The sequence below is a fragment of the Hydractinia symbiolongicarpus genome, chromosome 9 (assembly GCF_029227915.1).
Source record: "Hydractinia symbiolongicarpus strain clone_291-10 chromosome 9, HSymV2.1, whole genome shotgun sequence".
NCBI classification, from domain to species: Eukaryota; Metazoa; Cnidaria; class Hydrozoa; order Anthoathecata; family Hydractiniidae; genus Hydractinia; species Hydractinia symbiolongicarpus.
The window spans coordinates 7,174,920-7,191,604 of NC_079883.1; the positions used below are offsets into that span (position 1 = coordinate 7,174,920).

At 40.4% G+C, this 16,685-nt stretch overlaps 2 protein-coding genes and 9 non-coding genes across 11 annotated transcripts; 6 read left to right on the forward strand and 5 right to left on the reverse strand.

Annotated features, from left to right (window-relative positions):
- The first annotated feature begins 768 nt into the window (after positions 1-768).
- Positions 769-960, forward strand: LOC130660506 (U2 spliceosomal RNA). Its single transcript, XR_008987704.1, has one exon. It is a non-coding gene; the product is annotated as a U2 spliceosomal RNA (small nuclear RNA).
- A 185-nt stretch (positions 961-1,145) lies between these two features.
- LOC130659452 (U1 spliceosomal RNA) lies at positions 1,146-1,310 on the forward strand. The gene has a single exon (XR_008986658.1). It is a non-coding gene; the product is annotated as a U1 spliceosomal RNA (small nuclear RNA).
- A 328-nt stretch (positions 1,311-1,638) lies between these two features.
- LOC130661662 (5S ribosomal RNA) lies at positions 1,639-1,757 on the reverse strand. Its single transcript, XR_008988839.1, has one exon. It is a non-coding gene; the product is annotated as a 5S ribosomal RNA (ribosomal RNA).
- Positions 1,758-6,620: 4,863 nt separating this feature from the next.
- LOC130660507 (U2 spliceosomal RNA) lies at positions 6,621-6,812 on the forward strand. Its single transcript, XR_008987705.1, has one exon. It is a non-coding gene; the product is annotated as a U2 spliceosomal RNA (small nuclear RNA).
- Positions 6,813-6,997: 185 nt separating this feature from the next.
- LOC130659453 (U1 spliceosomal RNA) lies at positions 6,998-7,162 on the forward strand. The gene has a single exon (XR_008986659.1). It is a non-coding gene; the product is annotated as a U1 spliceosomal RNA (small nuclear RNA).
- Positions 7,163-7,490: 328 nt separating this feature from the next.
- LOC130661674 (5S ribosomal RNA) lies at positions 7,491-7,609 on the reverse strand. The gene has a single exon (XR_008988851.1). It is a non-coding gene; the product is annotated as a 5S ribosomal RNA (ribosomal RNA).
- A 1,575-nt stretch (positions 7,610-9,184) lies between these two features.
- LOC130657116 (histone H4) lies at positions 9,185-10,251 on the reverse strand. The gene has a single exon (XM_057460083.1). The coding sequence runs from the start codon at positions 9,645-9,647 to the stop codon at positions 9,336-9,338; it is 312 nt and encodes a 103-aa protein (XP_057316066.1). The 5' UTR covers positions 9,648-10,251; the 3' UTR covers positions 9,185-9,335.
- Positions 10,252-10,899: 648 nt separating this feature from the next.
- Positions 10,900-11,556, reverse strand: LOC130657102 (histone H1-delta-like). The gene has a single exon (XM_057460072.1). The coding sequence runs from the start codon at positions 11,495-11,497 to the stop codon at positions 10,946-10,948; it is 552 nt and encodes a 183-aa protein (XP_057316055.1). The 5' UTR covers positions 11,498-11,556; the 3' UTR covers positions 10,900-10,945.
- A 915-nt stretch (positions 11,557-12,471) lies between these two features.
- On the forward strand, positions 12,472-12,663 carry LOC130660510 (U2 spliceosomal RNA). Its single transcript, XR_008987707.1, has one exon. It is a non-coding gene; the product is annotated as a U2 spliceosomal RNA (small nuclear RNA).
- A 185-nt stretch (positions 12,664-12,848) lies between these two features.
- LOC130659454 (U1 spliceosomal RNA) lies at positions 12,849-13,013 on the forward strand. The gene has a single exon (XR_008986660.1). It is a non-coding gene; the product is annotated as a U1 spliceosomal RNA (small nuclear RNA).
- A 328-nt stretch (positions 13,014-13,341) lies between these two features.
- Positions 13,342-13,460, reverse strand: LOC130661687 (5S ribosomal RNA). The gene has a single exon (XR_008988865.1). It is a non-coding gene; the product is annotated as a 5S ribosomal RNA (ribosomal RNA).
- Positions 13,461-16,685: the final 3,225 nt, after the last annotated feature.

Genomic DNA, 16,685 nt, shown 5'->3' on the forward strand with positions numbered 1-16,685 from the left:
ACTATGCGAAAGCATGTTAATTTTTATTTGTAGTACGACGCAATAGTCTGCAAGAGAAGCTGCTGGAGTTTGAGGTCTTCAGCATTACATCTAGTCTGTTAATTTGGGCTTCTTCCGCGCTCGTGTTAGGATTTTCATAAAGCGTTCTTTGGTTTGCGTTGCGTATGTCGGCCTACATCATCGACACGGCCTGTTTCCGGCTATTAGGAGCAATTCATATATTGGGCACTGCGTTTCGACTTTTTTATTAGACCACAGTAAAAAAATTCACTCACAGAAGTCCCTTTCTTTCATGGCTACAAACACGAAGAATTCTGTCGTAAGTAAAACGAATGCGCAAGCCAAAATGACGATGGGGCGAAGTCATAAGCATGGCCCTGTGGCCCAATGGATAAGGCATCTGACTACGAATCAGGGGATTCCAGGTTCGACTCCTGGCAGGGTCGCACTGTCGCATTTCGGCTGCATGGTCTACTGTGTAACGCGCGCGCACGTTCTGGCGTAATGCGTTGATAAACGGAATGTACGCAGACATATTGGAAAGTAATATCACGCACTTAGTATCGTCGCCTTTGTTAGCATTCATGTAAGTTACCATCCACTCGCTACAGTCGCTCTCCATCCTACGGCTAAATCAACAGCCGTGATTTTTACTATGTCGCCGTCCATCCGTACGCGGTGACAGTTGTAAGCTTTACAGTAACGTGACATGCTCCACAAGCAGTTACGGTGTGTGGACGATGCCTATCATGGCAACGCTTGTTCTTTATCGCTTCTCGGCCTAATGGCTAAGATCAAGTGTAGTATCTGTTCTTATCAGTTTAATATCTGGTAGGCCATTCTCTGAATGGTCAGTATATTAATCTGATTTTTGGCCTTGGGTCATGGAGGTGGATTCATTCACGCCGTGACCACGGGTTGCCTTGGTGTTGCACTATTACCGATGGCGGCCCACATAAGCAATAAAAGAATAATAGCAGTCCTCTTTCCGACGGCACTCTGCATAGTCTACGGCGGGAACAAAACGCGTACACTGGGGGAGAATACAGCCTATGCCCCGCGACACGGCAGTTTATAACACACTCAAGCCACAAGCATTAACAAACTTTGAAGGGTACCCTCATGCTACGGTGCAGTTCCAACTCATACTTACCTGACGGGGAAGTAAAGACTGATCAATGAGGGTTTTCTTCCAGAGTGAGGCTCTTGCATTGCACTACGCTTGGGCTGACCTCTGCGATTACTGCAAACGTCAGTAACTCGACCGTACAATTTCTGGTAGTGGGGGCCTGCGTCCGCGCTCGCCCCCTCCTTAAGTCAAAATGAATGAGCTTAGAAAAGTTGCGCGGCCAAATGTCGGTGGTGACTTAAACGCTAAGGTAAAACCTCGCTTGGCTGTTACGAAACGTGATTGCGATATAAGTCCTCGGAAGGCGGCGGAATTTTATTTTATTTGCCATTCCGTCAGGGTTATTGGATGATCGGCAATAGATCGAGTTTGTATGCATTTGAAAGCTCTTTTTTCTCGTACTATCACCTGAAAATGTCGTAGGAAAATGTCATAGGAAACACTTTCAACAACCGCCACGTTCCTTAATTGTTATAACAAGAAATATATCACAGCAAATGAAAATGAAAAGCCTACGACACCGGGAGTTCCCAGGCGGTCCCCCATCCAAGTACTATCCCGGCCCGACGATGCTTAACTTCCGTGATCAGACGAGAACGGGTGTGTTCATCGTGGTATGGCCGTAGACATTAGTAGGTGCAAATACGTGCAATTTATTTTGACGTTGTGATCAAATTTTTTTATTTAATTTCTTTGAGTTACTTAGGACAAGGCGTATGCATGGATTATCTATTAGACTTTAAGGTTATAGTTTTGTGAAAAAAACAATGTTTTTTTAAAGATGTGTGGCTATAAAAATAGCCGTTGTTTTCTGAGTGTAGCGGTTTACTTCTTCTGTCCTTTGTCGTTCTTCTTTGGGAGTAAGACAGCTTGAATGTTTGGCAAAACACCACCAGCTGCAATGGTTACACCGCTCAAAAGTTTGTTTAATTCTTCATCATTACGAACAGCCAATTGTAAATGTCTTGGAATAATCCTAGCTTTTTTGTTGTCTCTTGCTGCGTTACCAGCCAACTCCAATATCTCAGCAGATAAATATTCCAAGACGGCTGCTAAGTAAACTGGTGCTCCAGATCCAATTCGGTTAGCATAGTGCCCTCTACGAAGGAATCTATGCACTCTACCGACTGGAAATTGAAGTCCAGCTCTTGAGGATCTTGTCTTGGCTTTAGCCTTAGCTTTTCCACCTTTTCCACGTCCAGACATAACTGCGATTTGATTTGTAAGTTAATACAAAAACGTACGAATATTTAACGTAAGTGTTAACGAAATAAACTTTACTCGTTTTTTCATCATAAAAATAGGATCGAAATCATGTTTTTTTAACCAATCATAATTAAGTATTAAACAAAAGATTTTTTTTTTAACCAATTAAATTGCGTATCGGCGTTTTCGGATCGAATTCGATCCGATTTTTTTACTTATAAACAAAAAGTTTTGACTTGCAGTTTAATGCTTATTTACAAGTTAAGTAGCAAAAATTTTTAACCATGTCTGACGCAGCAGCTAAAGGAGGAAAACAGGCACCTAAAGTAGCCAAGAAAGGTGAAAAAAGAGCCGGCAAAAAAGGAGGAAAGATTGGTGGAACTGGTGAAAAGAAACGCAAGAGAAAGAGAAAGGAAAGTTATGCTATTTACATCTACAATGTTTTGAAACAAGTTCACCCAGATGTCGGAGTTTCAAGCAAAGCTATGAGCATCATGAACTCATTTGTCAACGACATCTTTGAGCGCATTGCTTCCGAAGCTTCGCGTTTGGCTCTTCAAAACAAAAAGTCGACCATCTCTTCTCGTGAAATTCAAACCGCAGTACGTCTTCTCTTGCCTGGAGAACTTGCAAAACACGCAGTCAGTGAAGGAACAAAAGCCGTCACAAAATACACAAGCAGCAAGTAAACCAACGTCTACCAAACACAAACGGTCTTTTTTAAGACCACACATCTTTAAAAAAACATTTACTTGGCGTCACTACAAGTTAACCGAAGTTAATAAAACTTCTAAATAATGTGCTTAAGAACACTAGCCTACATTTAAAATACTTCCCCATGTGTGTGTGGATTAGCTTCACTTTTCATACGTATTATTAGCTGTACTTGCAGAAAAGACAAGTACATTGATCCATGTTATTGCTTACATTTAACTTAACCCAGCTTTTCACGGAAACACTCCCAGGCAAATTAACCCTACAAAGTATTTCTAAATTTTTTTTGTGTCATATATGACATAGTATCGTATAGCAATAAATGTAACTGTGACAAGACTTTACACATTGTGTAATTTGGAAGCGTGCACAAAGTAATGTTTTAAAAGATTTGTGGCTATAAAAATAGCCGTTTTTGTTGAGCAATGACAACGCTTAACCTCCGAATCCGTAAAGAGTTCTTCCTTGACGTTTTAAGGCATAAACAACATCCATAGCGGTAACGGTCTTGCGTTTAGCGTGCTCTGTGTAGGTTACAGCATCACGAATAACATTCTCTAAGAAAACCTTCAGTACACCTCTGGTTTCCTCATAGATAAGGCCAGAGATACGTTTTGACACCACCTCGTCGAGCAAGACGCCGAATAGCAGGTTTTGTGATTCCCTGAATGTTATCACGAAGAATTTTTCGGTGACGTTTAGCACCTCCTTTTCCCAATCCTTTACCTCCTTTTCCGCGTCCAGACATATTGATATAGTTGCGTACAGAACGAGTACAAAAACAACGTTTGAGTTAACAGAATTCAGACAGCTTTAAAAAGAGGCCATAAAATTACCTACTGCTCGTGGAAACACCCTAATTAACCAATAGAGTTGCGTCATTACAAAATGTTCCGAACATTTTGTACATTTTTTTAAGTAAAACTGTAGTTTTTTTAAAAATTCGTGGTCTTAATGTTTCAGTAAGGCAATAAATTTGGCATCGTTGGAATTCGCCAAACCTTCTGCTACTTACTAAAAAAAAAAAAAGTCAAAAGCTTTTGTGTATCAGAAGATACAGCCGTTTTCCCGTAGCCAAAAAACACAGATTTTATAAAAATGTTAAAGTAATGAGCGTAATGTCATTATGCAGCCAATCAGAAATTACTTTCTTAGCACCAATCAAATGGTTTGTTTTGAACCTTAGCTGTCAATCAATATGAGAAATAAAACTTTGGCGCGATAGTGCATTTTAGACCGTCTTGTGTATCCGTACTACATCGACTTCTTAAAATATGGCTCGTACAAAGCAAACTGCACGTAAATCTACTGGAGGAAAGGCTCCACGAAAACAACTCGCCACTAAAGCTGCGAGGAAAAGCGCACCAGCTACTGGAGGAGTGAAAAAACCACATCGTTACAGACCTGGTACAGTTGCTCTCAGAGAAATCAGAAGATACCAGAAGTCAACCGAGCTCTTGATCCGCAAGTTGCCTTTCCAGCGTCTTGTGCGAGAAATTGCTCAGGACTTCAAAACAGATCTGCGATTCCAGAGCACAGCCGTTATGGCTCTGCAAGAGGCTTCTGAAGCGTACCTTGTTGGCTTGTTCGAGGATACTAACTTGTGTGCCATTCACGCAAAACGAGTTACAATCATGCCTAAAGACATCCAGTTGGCAAGAAGAATTCGTGGGGAACGTGCCTAAGCATCTTACCAAACAAAAAACGGCTATTTTTATAGCCACACATCCATAAAAAATATTACGGCTAGCTTTTTATATCAAACTTTGTCCTGCTTTCTGTTTAAATTTTATGCTACATAAAAATTTTATGCTACATAAAGTTTGACAATGTTAAAAATATGAAGGGCAAGAAAAGTAAAAGCAAGAAAATAAGAAATTTAAAAACGAAAATACTTAAACTTAGGGAATCTAATCTTAAATTTACTCTTTTTTAACTGTTTAAGTGACTTAAACAAGTTTAACTTTGTACCAAGATAATGTTTTTTTGTAAATGTGTGGCTATAAAAATAGCCGTTTGTTAATGTAATAGCCAGATACACACAAATTATTTTTTTGCGGTCTTCTTTGCTGCCTTTTTGGGAGTCTTTTTGACCTTCTTTGCTGCAGGTTTTTTAGCAACAGGCTTCTTTGTGGGTTTCTTAGCTGCTGGTTTCTTAGCCGAGGCTTTCTTTGTGGCAGGCTTCTTTGCTGCTTTCTTTGGCGTGCTCTTCTTTGCTGGCTTCTTTTTTGGTGTACTTTTCTTTGCAGTAGGCTTCTTTGCCGTTGGCTTTTTGCTGCGGCCTTTTTCTTAGGTTTTTCTTTTTTACCTGACCTAGCTTGAATGATCCAGAAGCACCAGTGCCTTTAGTTTGAATCAAATCGCCCTGATGTTACTCCTCGTTTAAGAGCCATTTTCAGATGATGATCTGAGTTTTCAGCAACTTTGTAATTTGCATGAATATATTTTGTAATAGCTTGGCGAGATGAACCACCGCGTTCCTTTAGGGTAGCGATAGCAGCCTTGATCATGTCCACATATTTAGGGTGATCAGCTGTCTTCTTTGCAGCAGGTTTCTTCTTGGGTGCGATTTTCTTTGGAGAAGCTGCTTCACTCATTTTTAATGTTTTCTTACAACAATCCAACGATAAACGATGCTTGTTATCACAGTAGAAGTATACTAAACATTACCGTGTAAATGAGATATAATTTAAGACGGTGCGAAGTATGCGGACGTAAAAGTACCACTCCCGGAATTGATTTGGCGCGAAAACAGAAATGTGTGTTTCTGTACATCGTATAATGTCCGTTTTGGGTGCCGCGACTATGCGAAAGCATGTTAATTTTTATTTGTAGTACGACGCAATAGTCTGCAAGAGAAGCTGCTGGAGTTTGAGGTCTTCAGCATTACATCTAGTCTGTTAATTTGGGCTTCTTCCGCGCTCGTGTTAGGATTTTCATAAAGCGTTCTTTGGTTTGCGTTGCGTATGTCGGCCTACATCATCGACACGGCCTGTTTCCGGCTATTAGGAGCAATTCATATATTGGGCACTGCGTTTCGACTTTTTTATTAGACCACAGTAAAAAAATTCACTCACAGAAGTCCCTTTCTTTCATGGCTACAAACACGAAGAATTCTGTCGTAAGTAAAACGAATGCGCAAGCCAAAATGACGATGGGGCGAAGTCATAAGCATGGCCCTGTGGCCCAATGGATAAGGCATCTGACTACGAATCAGGGGATTCCAGGTTCGACTCCTGGCAGGGTCGCACTGTCGCATTTCGGCTGCATGGTCTACTGTGTAACGCGCGCGCACGTTCTGGCGTAATGCGTTGATAAACGGAATGTACGCAGACATATTGGAAAGTAATATCACGCACTTAGTATCGTCGCCTTTGTTAGCATTCATGTAAGTTACCATCCACTCGCTACAGTCGCTCTCCATCCTACGGCTAAATCAACAGCCGTGATTTTTACTATGTCGCCGTCCATCCGTACGCGGGTGACAGTTGTAAGCTTTACAGTAACGTGACATGCTCCACAAGCAGTTACGGTGTGTGGACGATGCCTATCATGGCAACGCTTGTTCTTTATCGCTTCTCGGCCTAATGGCTAAGATCAAGTGTAGTATCTGTTCTTATCAGTTTAATATCTGGTAGGCCATTCTCTGAATGGTCAGTATATTAATCTGATTTTTGGCCTTGGGTCATGGAGGTGGATTCATTCACGCCGTGACCACGGGTTGCCTTGGTGTTGCACTATTACCGATGGCGGCCCACATAAGCAATAAAAGAATAATAGCAGTCCTCTTTCCGACGGCACTCTGCATAGTCTACGGCGGGAACAAAACGCGTACACTGGGGGAGAATACAGCCTATGCCCCGCGACACGGCAGTTTATAACACACTCAAGCCACAAGCATTAACAAACTTTGAAGGGTACCCTCATGCTACGGTGCAGTTCCAACTCATACTTACCTGACGGGGAAGTAAAGACTGATCAATGAGGGTTTTCTTCCAGAGTGAGGCTCTTGCATTGCACTACGCTTGGGCTGACCTCTGCGATTACTGCAAACGTCAGTAACTCGACCGTACAATTTCTGGTAGTGGGGGCCTGCGTCCGCGCTCGCCCCCTCCTTAAGTCAAAATGAATGAGCTTAGAAAAGTTGCGCGGCCAAATGTCGGTGGTGACTTAAACGCTAAGGTAAAACCTCGCTTGGCTGTTACGAAACGTGATTGCGATATAAGTCCTCGGAAGGCGGCGGAATTTTATTTTATTTGCCATTCCGTCAGGGTTATTGGATGATCGGCAATAGATCGAGTTTGTATGCATTTGAAAGCTCTTTTTTCTCGTACTATCACCTGAAAATGTCGTAGGAAAATGTCATAGGAAACACTTTCAACAACCGCCACGTTCCTTAATTGTTATAACAAGAAATATATCACAGCAAATGAAAATGAAAAGCCTACGACACCGGGAGTTCCCAGGCGGTCCCCCATCCAAGTACTATCCCGGCCCGACGATGCTTAACTTCCGTGATCAGACGAGAACGGGTGTGTTCATCGTGGTATGGCCGTAGACATTAGTAGGTGCAAATACGTGCAATTTATTTTGACGTTGTGATCAAATTTTTTTATTTAATTTCTTTGAGTTACTTAGGACAAGGCGTATGCATGGATTATCTATTAGACTTTAAGGTTATAGTTTTGTGAAAAAAACAATGTTTTTTTAAAGATGTGTGGCTATAAAAATAGCCGTTGTTTTCTGAGTGTAGCGGTTTACTTCTTCTGTCCTTTGTCGTTCTTCTTTGGGAGTAAGACAGCTTGAATGTTTGGCAAAACACCACCAGCTGCAATGGTTACACCGCTCAAAAGTTTGTTTAATTCTTCATCATTACGAACAGCCAATTGTAAATGTCTTGGAATAATCCTAGCTTTTTTGTTGTCTCTTGCTGCGTTACCAGCCAACTCCAATATCTCAGCAGATAAATATTCCAAGACGGCTGCTAAGTAAACTGGTGCTCCAGATCCAATTCGGTTAGCATAGTGCCCTCTACGAAGGAATCTATGCACTCTACGACTGGAAATTGAAGTCCAGCTCTTGAGGATCTTGTCTTGGCTTTAGCCTTAGCTTTTCCACCTTTTCCACGTCCAGACATAACTGCGATTTGATTTGTAAGTTAATACAAAAACGTACGAATATTTAACGTAAGTGTTAACGAAATAAACTTTACTCGTTTTTTCATCATAAAAATAGGATCGAAATCATGTTTTTTTAACCAATCATAATTAAGTATTAAACAAAAGATTTTTTTTTTAACCAATTAAATTGCGTATCGGCGTTTTCGGATCGAATTCGATCCGATTTTTTTACTTATAAACAAAAAGTTTTGACTTGCAGTTTAATGCTTATTTACAAGTTAAGTAGCAAAAATTTTTAACCATGTCTGACGCAGCAGCTAAAGGAGGAAAACAGGCACCTAAAGTAGCCAAGAAAGGTGAAAAAAGAGCCGGCAAAAAAGGAGGAAAGATTGGTGGAACTGGTGAAAAGAAACGCAAGAGAAAGAGAAAGGAAAGTTATGCTATTTACATCTACAATGTTTTGAAACAAGTTCACCCAGATGTCGGAGTTTCAAGCAAAGCTATGAGCATCATGAACTCATTTGTCAACGACATCTTTGAGCGCATTGCTTCCGAAGCTTCGCGTTTGGCTCTTCAAAACAAAAAGTCGACCATCTCTTCTCGTGAAATTCAAACCGCAGTACGTCTTCTCTTGCCTGGAGAACTTGCAAAACACGCAGTCAGTGAAGGAACAAAAGCCGTCACAAAATACACAAGCAGCAAGTAAACCAACGTCTACCAAACACAAACGGTCTTTTTTAAGACCACACATCTTTAAAAAAACATTTACTTGGCGTCACTACAAGTTAACCGAAGTTAATAAAACTTCTAAATAATGTGCTTAAGAACACTAGCCTACATTTAAAATACTTCCCCATGTGTGTGTGGATTAGCTTCACTTTTCATACGTATTATTAGCTGTACTTGCAGAAAAGACAAGTACATTGATCCATGTTATTGCTTACATTTAACTTAACCCAGCTTTTCACGGAAACACTCCCAGGCAAATTAACCCTACAAAGTATTTCTAAATTTTTTTTGTGTCATATATGACATAGTATCGTATAGCAATAAATGTAACTGTGACAAGACTTTACACATTGTGTAATTTGGAAGCGTGCACAAAGTAATGTTTTAAAAGATTTGTGGCTATAAAAATAGCCGTTTTTGTTGAGCAATGACAACGCTTAACCTCCGAATCCGTAAAGAGTTCTTCCTTGACGTTTTAAGGCATAAACAACATCCATAGCGGTAACGGTCTTGCGTTTAGCGTGCTCTGTGTAGGTTACAGCATCACGAATAACATTCTCTAAGAAAACCTTCAGTACACCTCTGGTTTCCTCATAGATAAGGCCAGAGATACGTTTGACACCACCTCGTCGAGCAAGACGCCGAATAGCAGGTTTTGTGATTCCCTGAATGTTATCACGAAGAATTTTTCGGTGACGTTTAGCACCTCCTTTTCCCAATCCTTTACCTCCTTTTCCGCGTCCAGACATATTGATATAGTTGCGTACAGAACGAGTACAAAAACAACGTTTGAGTTAACAGAATTCAGACAGCTTTAAAAAGAGGCCATAAAATTACCTACTGCTCGTGGAAACACCCTAATTAACCAATAGAGTTGCGTCATTACAAAATGTTCCGAACATTTTGTACATTTTTTTAAGTAAAACTGTAGTTTTTTTAAAAATTCGTGGTCTTAATGTTTCAGTAAGGCAATAAATTTGGCATCGTTGGAATTCGCCAAACCTTCTGCTACTTACTAAAAAAAAAAAAAGTCAAAAGCTTTTGTGTATCAGAAGATACAGCCGTTTTCCCGTAGCCAAAAAACACAGATTTTATAAAAATGTTAAAGTAATGAGCGTAATGTCATTATGCAGCCAATCAGAAATTACTTTCTTAGCACCAATCAAATGGTTTGTTTTGAACCTTAGCTGTCAATCAATATGAGAAATAAAACTTTGGCGCGATAGTGCATTTTAGACCGTCTTGTGTATCCGTACTACATCGACTTCTTAAAATATGGCTCGTACAAAGCAAACTGCACGTAAATCTACTGGAGGAAAGGCTCCACGAAAACAACTCGCCACTAAAGCTGCGAGGAAAAGCGCACCAGCTACTGGAGGAGTGAAAAAACCACATCGTTACAGACCTGGTACAGTTGCTCTCAGAGAAATCAGAAGATACCAGAAGTCAACCGAGCTCTTGATCCGCAAGTTGCCTTTCCAGCGTCTTGTGCGAGAAATTGCTCAGGACTTCAAAACAGATCTGCGATTCCAGAGCACAGCCGTTATGGCTCTGCAAGAGGCTTCTGAAGCGTACCTTGTTGGCTTGTTCGAGGATACTAACTTGTGTGCCATTCACGCAAAACGAGTTACAATCATGCCTAAAGACATCCAGTTGGCAAGAAGAATTCGTGGGGAACGTGCCTAAGCATCTTACCAAACAAAAAACGGCTATTTTTATAGCCACACATCCATAAAAAATATTACGGCTAGCTTTTTATATCAAACTTTGTCCTGCTTTCTGTTTAAATTTTATGCTACATAAAAATTTTATGCTACATAAAGTTTGACAATGTTAAAAATATGAAGGGCAAGAAAAGTAAAAGCAAGAAAATAAGAAATTTAAAAACGAAAATACTTAAACTTAGGGAATCTAATCTTAAATTTACTCTTTTTTAACTGTTTAAGTGACTTAAACAAGTTTAACTTTGTACCAAGATAATGTTTTTTTGTAAATGTGTGGCTATAAAAATAGCCGTTTGTTAATGTAATAGCCAGATACACACAAATTATTTTTTTGCGGTCTTCTTTGCTGCCTTTTTGGGAGTCTTTTTGACCTTCTTTGCTGCAGGTTTTTTAGCAACAGGCTTCTTTGTGGGTTTCTTAGCTGCTGGTTTCTTAGCCGAGGCTTTCTTTGTGGCAGGCTTCTTTGCTGCTTTCTTTGGCGTGCTCTTCTTTGCTGGCTTCTTTTTTGGTGTACTTTTCTTTGCAGTAGGCTTCTTTGCCGTTGGCTTTTTTGCTGCGGCCTTTTTCTTAGGTTTTTCTTTTTTTACCTGACCTAGCTTGAATGATCCAGAAGCACCAGTGCCTTTAGTTTGAATCAAATCGCCTGATGTTACTCCTCGTTTAAGAGCCATTTTCAGATGATGATCTGAGTTTTCAGCAACTTTGTAATTTGCATGAATATATTTTGTAATAGCTTGGCGAGATGAACCACCGCGTTCCTTTAGGGTAGCGATAGCAGCCTTGATCATGTCCACATATTTAGGGTGATCAGCTGTCTTCTTTGCAGCAGGTTTCTTCTTGGGTGCGATTTTCTTTGGAGAAGCTGCTTCACTCATTTTTAATGTTTTCTTACAACAATCCAACGATAAACGATGCTTGTTATCACAGTAGAAGTATACTAAACATTACCGTGTAAATGAGATATAATTTAAGACGGTGCGAAGTATGCGGACGTAAAAGTACCACTCCCGGGAATTGATTTGGCGCGAAAACAGAAATGTGTGTTTCTGTACATCGTATAATGTCCGTTTTGGGTGCCGCGACTATGCGAAAGCATGTTAATTTTTATTTGTAGTACGACGCAATAGTCTGCAAGAGAAGCTGCTGGAGTTTGAGGTCTTCAGCATTACATCTAGTCTGTTAATTTGGGCTTCTTCCGCGCTCGTGTTAGGATTTTCATAAAGCGTTCTTTGGTTTGCGTTGCGTATGTCGGCCTACATCATCGACACGGCCTGTTTCCGGCTATTAGGAGCAATTCATATATTGGGCACTGCGTTTCGACTTTTTTATTAGACCACAGTAAAAAAATTCACTCACAGAAGTCCCTTTCTTTCATGGCTACAAACACGAAGAATTCTGTCGTAAGTAAAACGAATGCGCAAGCCAAAATGACGATGGGGCGAAGTCATAAGCATGGCCCTGTGGCCCAATGGATAAGGCATCTGACTACGAATCAGGGGATTCCAGGTTCGACTCCTGGCAGGGTCGCACTGTCGCATTTCGGCTGCATGGTCTACTGTGTAACGCGCGCGCACGTTCTGGCGTAATGCGTTGATAAACGGAATGTACGCAGACATATTGGAAAGTAATATCACGCACTTAGTATCGTCGCCTTTGTTAGCATTCATGTAAGTTACCATCCACTCGCTACAGTCGCTCTCCATCCTACGGCTAAATCAACAGCCGTGATTTTTACTATGTCGCCGTCCATCCGTACGCGGTGACAGTTGTAAGCTTTACAGTAACGTGACATGCTCCACAAGCAGTTACGGTGTGTGGACGATGCCTATCATGGCAACGCTTGTTCTTTATCGCTTCTCGGCCTAATGGCTAAGATCAAGTGTAGTATCTGTTCTTATCAGTTTAATATCTGGTAGGCCATTCTCTGAATGGTCAGTATATTAATCTGATTTTTGGCCTTGGGTCATGGAGGTGGATTCATTCACGCCGTGACCACGGGTTGCCTTGGTGTTGCACTATTACCGATGGCGGCCCACATAAGCAATAAAAGAATAATAGCAGTCCTCTTTCCGACGGCACTCTGCATAGTCTACGGCGGGAACAAAACGCGTACACTGGGGGAGAATACAGCCTATGCCCCGCGACACGGCAGTTTATAACACACTCAAGCCACAAGCATTAACAAACTTTGAAGGGTACCCTCATGCTACGGTGCAGTTCCAACTCATACTTACCTGACGGGGAAGTAAAGACTGATCAATGAGGGTTTTCTTCCAGAGTGAGGCTCTTGCATTGCACTACGCTTGGGCTGACCTCTGCGATTACTGCAAACGTCAGTAACTCGACCGTACAATTTCTGGTAGTGGGGGCCTGCGTCCGCGCTCGCCCCCTCCTTAAGTCAAAATGAATGAGCTTAGAAAAGTTGCGCGGCCAAATGTCGGTGGTGACTTAAACGCTAAGGTAAAACCTCGCTTGGCTGTTACGAAACGTGATTGCGATATAAGTCCTCGGAAGGCGGCGGAATTTTATTTTATTTGCCATTCCGTCAGGGTTATTGGATGATCGGCAATAGATCGAGTTTGTATGCATTTGAAAGCTCTTTTTTCTCGTACTATCACCTGAAAATGTCGTAGGAAAATGTCATAGGAAACACTTTCAACAACCGCCACGTTCCTTAATTGTTATAACAAGAAATATATCACAGCAAATGAAAATGAAAAGCCTACGACACCGGGAGTTCCCAGGCGGTCCCCCATCCAAGTACTATCCCGGCCCGACGATGCTTAACTTCCGTGATCAGACGAGAACGGGTGTGTTCATCGTGGTATGGCCGTAGACATTAGTAGGTGCAAATACGTGCAATTTATTTTGACGTTGTGATCAAATTTTTTTATTTAATTTCTTTGAGTTACTTAGGACAAGGCGTATGCATGGATTATCTATTAGACTTTAAGGTTATAGTTTTGTGAAAAAAACAATGTTTTTTTAAAGATGTGTGGCTATAAAAATAGCCGTTGTTTTCTGAGTGTAGCGGTTTACTTCTTCTGTCCTTTGTCGTTCTTCTTTGGGAGTAAGACAGCTTGAATGTTTGGCAAAACACCACCAGCTGCAATGGTTACACCGCTCAAAAGTTTGTTTAATTCTTCATCATTACGAACAGCCAATTGTAAATGTCTTGGAATAATCCTAGCTTTTTTGTTGTCTCTTGCTGCGTTACCAGCCAACTCCAATATCTCAGCAGATAAATATTCCAAGACGGCTGCTAAGTAAACTGGTGCTCCAGATCCAATTCGGTTAGCATAGTGCCCTCTACGAAGGAATCTATGCACTCTACCGACTGGAAATTGAAGTCCAGCTCTTGAGGATCTTGTCTTGGCTTTAGCCTTAGCTTTTCCACCTTTTCCACGTCCAGACATAACTGCGATTTGATTTGTAAGTTAATACAAAAACGTACGAATATTTAACGTAAGTGTTAACGAAATAAACTTTACTCGTTTTTTCATCATAAAAATAGGATCGAAATCATGTTTTTTTAACCAATCATAATTAAGTATTAAACAAAAGATTTTTTTTTTAACCAATTAAATTGCGTATCGGCGTTTTCGGATCGAATTCGATCCGATTTTTTTACTTATAAACAAAAAGTTTTGACTTGCAGTTTAATGCTTATTTACAAGTTAAGTAGCAAAAATTTTTAACCATGTCTGACGCAGCAGCTAAAGGAGGAAAACAGGCACCTAAAGTAGCCAAGAAAGGTGAAAAAAGAGCCGGCAAAAAAGGAGGAAAGATTGGTGGAACTGGTGAAAAGAAACGCAAGAGAAAGAGAAAGGAAAGTTATGCTATTTACATCTACAATGTTTTGAAACAAGTTCACCCAGATGTCGGAGTTTCAAGCAAAGCTATGAGCATCATGAACTCATTTGTCAACGACATCTTTGAGCGCATTGCTTCCGAAGCTTCGCGTTTGGCTCTTCAAAACAAAAAGTCGACCATCTCTTCTCGTGAAATTCAAACCGCAGTACGTCTTCTCTTGCCTGGAGAACTTGCAAAACACGCAGTCAGTGAAGGAACAAAAGCCGTCACAAAATACACAAGCAGCAAGTAAACCAACGTCTACCAAACACAAACGGTCTTTTTTAAGACCACACATCTTTAAAAAAACATTTACTTGGCGTCACTACAAGTTAACCGAAGTTAATAAAACTTCTAAATAATGTGCTTAAGAACACTAGCCTACATTTAAAATACTTCCCCATGTGTGTGTGGATTAGCTTCACTTTTCATACGTATTATTAGCTGTACTTGCAGAAAAGACAAGTACATTGATCCATGTTATTGCTTACATTTAACTTAACCCAGCTTTTCACGGAAACACTCCCAGGCAAATTAACCCTACAAAGTATTTCTAAATTTTTTTTGTGTCATATATGACATAGTATCGTATAGCAATAAATGTAACTGTGACAAGACTTTACACATTGTGTAATTTGGAAGCGTGCACAAAGTAATGTTTTAAAAGATTTGTGGCTATAAAAATAGCCGTTTTTGTTGAGCAATGACAACGCTTAACCTCCGAATCCGTAAAGAGTTCTTCCTTGACGTTTTAAGGCATAAACAACATCCATAGCGGTAACGGTCTTGCGTTTAGCGTGCTCTGTGTAGGTTACAGCATCACGAATAACATTCTCTAAGAAAACCTTCAGTACACCTCTGGTTTCCTCATAGATAAGGCCAGAGATACGTTTGACACCACCTCGTCGAGCAAGACGCCGAATAGCAGGTTTTGTGATTCCCTGAATGTTATCACGAAGAATTTTTCGGTGACGTTTAGCACCTCCTTTTCCCAATCCTTTACCTCCTTTTCCGCGTCCAGACATATTGATATAGTTGCGTACAGAACGAGTACAAAAACAACGTTTGAGTTAACAGAATTCAGACAGCTTTAAAAAGAGGCCATAAAATTACCTACTGCTCGTGGAAACACCCTAATTAACCAATAGAGTTGCGTCATTACAAAATGTTCCGAACATTTTGTACATTTTTTTAAGTAAAACTGTAGTTTTTTTAAAAATTCGTGGTCTTAATGTTTCAGTAAGGCAATAAATTTGGCATCGTTGGAATTCGCCAAACCTTCTGCTACTTACTAAAAAAAAAAAAAGTCAAAAGCTTTTGTGTATCAGAAGATACAGCCGTTTTCCCGTAGCCAAAAAACACAGATTTTATAAAAATGTTAAAGTAATGAGCGTAATGTCATTATGCAGCCAATCAGAAATTACTTTCTTAGCACCAATCAAATGGTTTGTTTTGAACCTTAGCTGTCAATCAATATGAGAAATAAAACTTTGGCGCGATAGTGCATTTTAGACCGTCTTGTGTATCCGTACTACATCGACTTCTTAAAATATGGCTCGTACAAAGCAAACTGCACGTAAATCTACTGGAGGAAAGGCTCCACGAAAACAACTCGCCACTAAAGCTGCGAGGAAAAGCGCACCAGCTACTGGAGGAGTGAAAAAACCACATCGTTACAGACCTGGTACAGTTGCTCTCAGAGAAATCAGAAGATACCAGAAGTCAACCGAGCTCTTGATCCGCAAGTTGCCTTTCCAGCGTCTTGTGCGAGAAATTGCTCAGGACTTCAAAACAGATCTGCGATTCCAGAGCACAGCCGTTATGGCTCTGCAAGAGGCTTCTGAAGCGTACCTTGTTGGCTTGTTCGAGGATACTAACTTGTGTGCCATTCACGCAAAACGAGTTACAATCATGCCTAAAGACATCCAGTTGGCAAGAAGAATTCGTGGGGAACGTGCCTAAGCATCTTACCAAACAAAAAACGGCTATTTTTATAGCCACACATCCATAAAAAATATTACGGCTAGCTTTTTATATCAAACTTTGTCCTGCTTTCTGTTTAAATTTTATGCTACATAAAAATTTTATGCTACATAAAGTTTGACAATGTTAAAAATATGAAGGGCAAGAAAAGTAAAAGCAAGAAAATAAGAAATTTAAAAACGAAAATACTTAAACTTAGGGAATCTAATCTTAAATTTACTCTTTTTT